Raw genomic sequence first — 8614 nt, 5'->3', positions numbered from 1 at the left:
CTCTTCCTTTCTCCATGACCAGTAATGCAGGGTGTTCAAACAGTTTGAATTGGAGCAGCAAAGCATTAAGAACAGTCTGTAACACTCCGATTCCCGAAGTGGGGTAAGAGCTGCCTGGCAGAGGCCACACGGTGCCAGGGTGACACATAGAACTGGTTGAACAAGGCTGGCTGGAGCACAGAAACACTAAACCAGCCTGGGATTGGAGTGATCCAGACAATGTGAGGCTGTGGGTGTGGAGAGCACCCAAGCATCAGAGATGGCATTAATGCTGGATTCGCCTTCAGATCACAGAATCATGGACCAGGTTGCGTTGGAAGGGACCTCAAAGCCCATCCAGTTCCACCCCCTGCCCTGGGCAACCTGGGCCAGGGCCTCCCCACCCTCACAGCAAAATGTATCTTCCTAAGATCTCAGCTCAATCTCCCCTCTTTCTGCTGGAAACCATCCCCCTCATCCTATTCCTGCCGTCCCGATCAAGAGCCCCTCCCCAGTTTTCCCACAGCCCCTTTCAGCACTGGAAGCTGCTCTAAGGTCTCCCCAGAGCCTTCTCTTCTCCAGGCTCAACAACCCCAACTCTGAGCCTGGCCTTATAGCAGAGGGGCTCCAGCCCTTGGATCATCTCTCTGGCCTCTGGACCTGTTCTCATGTTGGACATTCCAGAATTGGACCCAGGACTCCAGGTGGGGTCTTACCAGAGCAGAGGGAGAGTCACCCCACCTTTTCTCTGTGCAGATGGAGATGTGTGAAGACAAACCCAAGTTGTACTGCAGTTTTCCTATTCTAAGCCTGACCTCGTTTCCTGCTCCGTGGCCAAGCTGAACCTGTCCTTTTCCTCTGCACACTGACACCAACTTGAGTACCAATTATGATAAGCAATGGTGTATCTTAACCTTGAGCCTAGTTCGCTGCCCCTTCAGCCCCCATACAGCTGATTTTTTTGTTTTGAACACTAAAAAGAACATCCATGGGTTCAGCTGACTTGTCACTGAGTCTGCGTTTGTAACAGCAGTTTCTGTTTCTCCTACTGAATGAATTTCCTCTCCCTCCTCCTCTGCTGTTGCTGGTATCAAGGCTTCAGCAGTTTTTAAGGAGTGCCCTCAAAAATATATGTAATTTTTTTCCCCTCCTAAGCCCAGGCAGGGCTGGAGCAGCGCAGGGCCAGAAGAGGAGGAGGAAGGGCTGAAGTCATGTTTGTGAATGTGACAGACAGGAAATCGTGTTCATGTCTGCAAGGATGCACGTGGGACAGAGCCAGGTTCTTCCCAGCAGCAGCCAGTGGCAGGACACAAACTGGAACCCAGGAGGCTCCCTTTGACCTTCAGGGATTGTTTCTTCCCTGGGAAGGCAGCTGAGCACTGGCAGCTGTTGTCCAGAGGGGTGGTGGAGGAGTCTCCAGCCTTGGGCTGGTCCTGGAGAACCAGCTCCAGGTGGCCCTGCTGGAGTAGCAAGCTCAGACAAGATGAACTCCAGCCATCCCTTCCCACTTCAGCCACTCGGGTTCTGTGAGTCAGAACGTGAAGGAAAGTCGAGTCCAGGTTGCTCCAAGCCCAGTCCAACCACATCCAGTGGGAGGTGTCCCTGCCCTTGGCAGAGGGGTGGAACTGGTAGGGCTTTAAGGTCCCTTCCATCCAAACCATTCAATGACTCTAAGTCAAGGCAACGAACCCCTCTTGGGAACTGGAACCCTAAAACCCCACAGCACCACATCCCTTCCCCTCAGACACCAGAACCTCTTTGGCTTCCCCTTTTTTTATTAAAATATCTCAGTATATTGCTCACATTAAAATACAGCAGTAGTTTCATTTTAAATATAGTCACAAGTAGAGACACTCAGAAAACCCAAACCCACACCACTTTAATAAAACAAATAAATAAATTGATTTGTTCATCAAAGTTTCAGGCCGCGGGGTCAGGTGATCCCTTTTCAGACACACTGGAGATCCTACGACACAGCGCTACCCTACCCCTACGACACCATTAGCTCAAACACTGCGTGCAGCTTACCTACAGGACACAGACCAGGATGCGGAGGCACTGGGGCTGTAACGGCAGCAGATCACAAACCACAGCACACTAAGGTCCCGCTTCACAGGAGCAGTTGGATGTTGTCCTACGCTAGAATTGCATGGCAAGGCATTTCCAAGGAGTAACTTGGATAGATGTCATCTTTGACACAACATAGACAAGGGTTTGTAATCCCGTTCCCAGCACTAGTGGGTGCTCAGCCTTCTCCTGCAAAGCTCGAGTTGATAATGAATTCGGTTTGGATTGGGAGCTGACAGCTACACTGTAATGCGACACTGACTTTAGGGATCACTACACTTGCCTTCAGTTATTGTTATATGCAGTTCTGTATCTGGACGGTTAGAACACAGCTGAAAACACACATAGCACGGAAGGACAACGCACCCAAAGGCCGAGTATCCGGCTTGTCTTGCTTTACATAGAGACAAAACGATTAGAGCAAAGTGCTAGTGTTTGGGAAAAAGGAAATATGAATGCTTCAACAGGGCAAGACGAGGACATCTGCTCCAGCCCCTCACCTCAAGTGAGAAAACCAAACACCTACAAACTAAAATTGCGCTGTAGGACCACGGATGCTTCAGACTGGATCTATGATTTAGCTACTGGAAGTGTTCCAGGATGTGCAGAAAGAAAAAGGACAGCCAAAAGAAATCTTAATTTATGGTCAACATAATCAAATTCAACAAAACCACATCAACTCCCGCTGCAGAGGCACAATTCAGAGAAAGCCGCATCTAAAATGTCAACAGAAACAAGTAATAACACTGGTTCAAAGATAAATAATGTGTATGTTACTGGTACTTGTTTTGCTGGTGCAGTGCAAGGTCAGAAAGGTCACAGCAGTGCAGAATCACCTTTGTTGTATAAATAATTTCTACCCTAAGTTAGAAGAGCTACAAAATGAGTCCCCAAAAATAACTGTGCAACACATTTAAGACGGACAGCATGCTTACTACATCCCAGTGTCTAAGCTACCTGTTGAAAGAGGGTTCACCGTTCTTGTCTCAGCTGCCTAAGGAATTCTGAAGCGTGGTCAGAACCAAATTCATTCACATCTCTCACCTCCTGTAAACAAGTTATTATTGATCCCGGTATTCAGGCCACAATGAGTCCTGACGCCACTGTTTTAATATGGTACTCAAAGCCACAGCTAGAAGAACACGTCCTACAGCAGCCACTAGATCTGGATTATCCGTGTCTGGCACTGCGTAAACATCTCTCTCAGTTCTTTCTGTTTGATTTCATTTACAGCTTCGGGCTCCGCAGGGCTCTTCTGCACCTTTGCCACAGCAAAATTGATCCCTTGAGTCAATCCCGCTTGCGTGATGTTTGCGACCTGGACCATGGAGCTGCGAATTTTAGCAAAGGGAGACACGGCTCTGCTGCTGCTGCCATCGGCTGGAGAAGGAGTCGTGTGGAGTCCTGACTCAGGGTGACCCAATCCAGACCCTGGGCTCTGATGAGATTTAGTAAGGTCAGTCCCACCGACGGCTAAGAGCTGTGGATTTGGCTCAGAAGACTGCACATCCAGCTTGGAAGGCCTGGAAGGAACGTCTCCAGTAAATTCAGCCTTGGTTTCGGGTTTCTTAAACGTATTATTGCTGGTTTGATTTATTATGTGGTGGGGGACTTGAGAGCCAGCCTCAGCCTCCAAACCATCCGCCATCTGATTTTGAGCATCGTGCACAAACCTCTGGCAGTACACGTCAATGGGTTTAGCAAACTCCATCTCCACATTGTCCACAGAAGGCATGGGTACATCCTCACAGTCAGCATGGCCAGGCTGGGAGACATGGATCTCGGAGGGAACGGGAATGCTAATGTTCATGTCAGTGCTGCTTATGGACTGGGACCGACTGCCCAGCCGCGGCGCCGAGGCGATGATGCCGCAGCTGGGCAGCACGTAGTCGGTCTGCCCGATGTTCTCCAGAGAGTCAGTGAGCTGGTTGTCCTCATCAGATTTAGAATTAGTCAGGAAGTCATCGGAGTGGAACGAATCGTTATCCGATACCTCCGTGTCAGACTCACCGTGGACTTTAGCATCTGCCACTGGGTTCTCTAAAGTTTCAAGGCTACTGTCCGATTTCCACAGATTCACTTTCAAATTTGGCTTTAAGAAATTGACTTTCATTTCTGGTTTGGTAAAGCTGCCCAACTTCCGAAGGTTGCTGATGTTGACGTTAGATTTGGTTTGCTTCACTTTTTGATTGAGAGAGGAGAATTTGCTCAGTAAATAATTCTTGCCTTGGGCCAGCGACCCCCTGTTCTGGGACCGAATCCCGATGATGTCTTCATGGGGTTTGCTGCTCTTCCTAGAAGAGAAAGAGCAAATCTCATGCGTGATCATAGAATCATGGAAAGCTTTGGGCTGGAAGGGACCTCACAGCCCATCCAGCTCCACCCCCTCCCATGGGCAGGGACACCTCCCACAGGACCAGGCTGCTCAAGGCCCTGTCCAACCTGGCCTTGAACACCTCCAGACAGTCTCATCTCTAAACATCAGGCATTTATCATCTTCCAGTCCTACTTCCATAGCAGCCACAGACATTCAAGTTCCTAAGTTACCCCTTCCTTGCATAACTGCACCTATATAAGTGAATCACATTCAAACCAGCAAAACCAAAAGGAGGGTCAATACAAAATGGTCACTGAACAAGGGGTAAGCAAGGTTCTGCAGGCGTTTTTAGTTCTAGGTGAATCCAGATTTGAAATCTCTATATTTGTAACCCTGACTGTGCACGCTGCACTCGGCCACCAGATTTAGCAAATATTCTGTCTTCATACCAGTGAAAGAGACCAAAACTTCCTCGCTAAGCTCTTCTACTCAGCTGGGGCAAAGAGCTGAAATAGTGGCCCAATAATCAAATGCAGAAGAGAGTTATTGCACTATATGCCCTAACAGTTTTCACTTGACAACTTCCGGTTGTGTTGCACACCACGTTTTCTAGTGGTTCCTAGAGTTCGAATGGCCAAGGTCCAAAACAACACAACAGATCCTGCTATCTTTGTAGACAAAGGTTTAATTACAGACAATTGACTTACTAGGGTTTGACTATCGAAGTCAATAGAGATGGACTATTGAAGAATTTCCAGCAAGTCCTTTTCATTATCAACTGTGCTTTCACGCACCCTCTTAACAGGCTTAGAACAAACACTCCTGAGCTGTTCTGACTGAGCAGTCCAGAAGTTTGACTTCAGCCATTTCTTCACCTGTAACGTTCTCTGGTTAACCACCCAACCGCAGTGGAACCCAAAGCAGATTTACACTGCACAGGAGGTCTCACTACAGAGGCAGGCATTAAGTTCAATTAGGAAACATGAAATTTGACAAACTAATTATGAGCCATCCCATTTACAGCAGATTTATTTGCATTTGGGAGTGCATGCTGTCTGCAAGCACACACATATAACATCAAGTTCTTGCTTATACTTTGATGCAAGCACCTTCAGACACTCGTTAGTGAGGGCACATAGGGACAAAAACACTTCTGGCACAGTAGAGACAGACGTTTCCTGACTGGTACCAAATACTGTTAGCACTGAGAAGAGAGCAGAAGTGGGACACACAAGGTTCACATCATTGAAGTACTCACCTCTCTAGCTTCTTCTCAATGATGGGCACATCTAATCCCATCGCCTGCTTTGTGATTCGCAGCATCTCTGCGATGCACTGAAGAGTGTCTGAAATGCAATTAGAAGCTGTCAGATCCTTTAAAATCCTTCAAACCCCATATTCCAACATCTAAAATTAGATTGATTTGCTTGCATCATAATTAAGTGTGTTTGGGTTTGGTTTGTTTTTTTCTTTCACCCTTACAAGTTGCCATTCTGATCTAACGCTTACAAAATAAGCCTAAACAACAGGCTCTCCTTAAGCTTAAACACTGAGTGCAAGTGAATCAATGCCACAATCCACAATTTGTGGAAGGAAGAGAAGCAATTAAATTTATTCTAATCCTCATTGACAAAACTCAGTGCTCCAGGTAAGAAGTAGTATTTTTCCCTTATTAGTGTTCATTTACTTCAGTTCAACAACAAGCAAGAACATTTCTAGACATCGATTTCACTGAATAAATCAAGTTCTTCCACTTTTTAGGAGCTAATTTGAGTTCATTTTTTCAGTTTATGGAGCAGTAAAGACCTGGATGTGGAAATGTCTCGGTTCAAGAGAGACGTTGCTTTACAGCCATATCTGAAACTTATTTCTCTTTGTATTTAAGCAGCAATGTTCACACAGGGAGCCACAGACGGGGGTTTTGTTGGTTCCCCACCCTGCACAACTCGGCTATGTTAAAATTTATCCTTCTTCAGAACTTGCTCTAAAAGCAGTGGGAACAGCGTTTCCTAGAGAAATGCTGGGGTACTGCATACACTGTTAGCGACAACTTTTACAGATGAAACAGACCTTTTCCATCTTCTTCTGGGCTGCGCACCACAGCTCGGAGAGTGTGGAAATACCCACTCGTTTCTTTGTACTTGTAATGCAGCCTCATGCAGGAGAACTTGGGTTTGCCAAAGAGAGTGGGCTCAGGCCCTGAGAAATAAAACAGGTTAGAAACAGTCTTTAACCAAACAAAGAGATGTTGCAGAAACTGTATCTAAATGTTTAAGCATTGAGTCTTTTTCAGCATAATAAGTGTCATTTTTTTCTTTCAAGTTCACTTTTAAATGAAACAGTTTCACAACGTTTAAATACTCTATTACTTACAAAAAGCAATTAGACCTTCAATATCTGTCTATTACAACCCAGCCTGATTATTTATTAAAGATCATCCTTTCAAAGAGAGAAAAGTACCTCTACAGCTATTCCAACTTGTGATTTAAAGACTGGCTCCTGCAAGGATTAAAGGAAAAGCAGAGCTGTTTTTACCAGGTGGAAGCAATGCAAGTTAAGATCCAGACCAAGTCCTTCAGCCCCTCGCTGTATCTTATCTAGACCATTAAACAGAGGGGAAGTTGTGCTTTTAAGGCATCTGGTCAAGATGTTTCAACTACACCCAGTAGATCAGGACATATTACGGATCTCCACAACACACAAGCAAAAGAGACCTTTCTTCTGCACTCTTAGGAATTGCACAGGCACAGTAACAGTTTCAGCAAGATGATGAAACCATGATTCATTGTGTAATGGAGGGTTAACCGACCAGGGGAGGCACATGCTGGGGGCCCCTAACTTCCCTCCCTTCTCTCCAACTGGAACACTTTTGTCATCTGTGAAGTCACAGTCTCTTCATCTTTTTACTTTCAACTGTATTTAGCCAGCAGTTGCTACACTGTGTCAATAAATAAGTTAATCAGCATAACAAGGTGATTTCATAACAGCACATTTCTCAGCAGACCTTGAGAAAGAAGAGGTTTAACGAGCTACATGACAGATCTGCAGTACAATTCAGACCCAGACGCTGCATTTGGATCAAAAAGTGCACTGAATGCACAAACCCGTGACTCATTACAGAAGTTGATCAAATTCTTACACCCATTTGATAAATCATAAATTTTGTTTTGATGCATCCTTGTTTTTAAGAGTTTGGAAGAGAGGAAAATTTTAGAACACTACCAGTGGCCACAGTTTCCATTTCAAGCAGCAACAAAAGCCAGGACTGAGAAAACACAGAATTAAATCTGGCATCTGTTACCAGCAAGAAAGCACTAGACTACACAGGATCTGTGTGATACATTCAGGCTGGCTGTTTCAATGCATTTGTAGGATGCTTTGAGAAGTGCTCAAGCTATTGTCAGGAACACTCAAGATACGGTGGCTACATCCTTACCTATTTCTATTTTTTCCAGAGCTTCAAGACTTAACCTTTGGTACTGGTTCACCTTGTCGATCTCATCATCATAACTAGAAGAAAAGAATCAGAACTTAATGCTCTCTACTAATCGAAACTAAAGCTACTAGAAATCAATTATGCAGTTAAGAGAATGGTAACTTACTAGGCCACGTAGTACGCAGAATTAGAAAGTAACAGAAGAACATCCACATCCTTATGAGTGGCATCAATGAGGCTAAGGAAGGGAAAGAAGAATGAATACAGGGGAGCAGGTTTTATTGGCACAGCTGTAACCCACCCCCAGAGTATTTTAGGGACACACTTTCACAACTGAAGGCACGTTACAAGAGGTTTTGGTTACGGTGTGTTATCTCGTGACACTGGTACCTCCTCACAGCCACTGAAAAAACAGCTTAGGCAAGACTTCACATGATGTGCCACTAGATTTACCATATGATAGGTGCACTCACTTAAACTCTCTCTCTTACCCAACAGCTCAAACAGATCAGCAGCAGGTCCAAAAATAAACAGAAAACCCTCAAGCTATTAAAAACTTTAACAGAGAAATGGAAAGCTATCTCTGACTCAGTGAAGGTGACGAGTCTGTGCTTTGAATACCTGTCATAACATCCTTCTTTGCTGGTTTTAGATGCTGAAGTTCACCCTGCAAAAGATCTAAGCACTATTTTCCTTTTACAAGTTAGTGAACTCCAAACTTGATAAGAAGCTTTATCAATGTAGTTAGAGTTTATGTGCACTCCTTCTCATGGCACGAAATCTAGGCTTTCCTACTACTGACTCACTTCACAAGA

At 45.3% G+C, this 8614-nt stretch overlaps 1 protein-coding gene across 2 annotated transcripts in view; it reads right to left on the bottom strand.

The window, feature by feature from the left end:
* Window positions 1-1736: 1736 nt before the first annotated feature.
* Window positions 1737-8614, bottom strand: part of INPP5F (inositol polyphosphate-5-phosphatase F) — a 43401-nt gene continuing 36523 nt past the window's right edge. For both annotated transcript variants that reach the window (XM_069863718.1, XM_069863719.1), the window contains exons 16-20: window positions 7966-8037; window positions 7800-7873; window positions 6434-6562; window positions 5622-5709; window positions 1737-4340 (exon numbers count right to left, since the gene is read on the bottom strand). In XM_069863718.1, coding sequence (XP_069719819.1) covers window positions 3206-4340; window positions 5622-5709; window positions 6434-6562; window positions 7800-7873; window positions 7966-8037 — 1498 coding nt within the window. In that variant the 3' untranslated portion in view covers window positions 1737-3205. The remainder of the gene's footprint in view (window positions 4341-5621; window positions 5710-6433; window positions 6563-7799; window positions 7874-7965; window positions 8038-8614) is intronic.

This window comes from Phaenicophaeus curvirostris, chromosome 9 (assembly GCF_032191515.1).
Source record: "Phaenicophaeus curvirostris isolate KB17595 chromosome 9, BPBGC_Pcur_1.0, whole genome shotgun sequence".
Taxonomy (NCBI): domain Eukaryota; kingdom Metazoa; phylum Chordata; class Aves; order Cuculiformes; family Cuculidae; genus Phaenicophaeus; species Phaenicophaeus curvirostris.
Note: the sequence above shows the minus strand (reverse complement) of the source record. Positions and strands in the feature narration are given on the sequence as shown.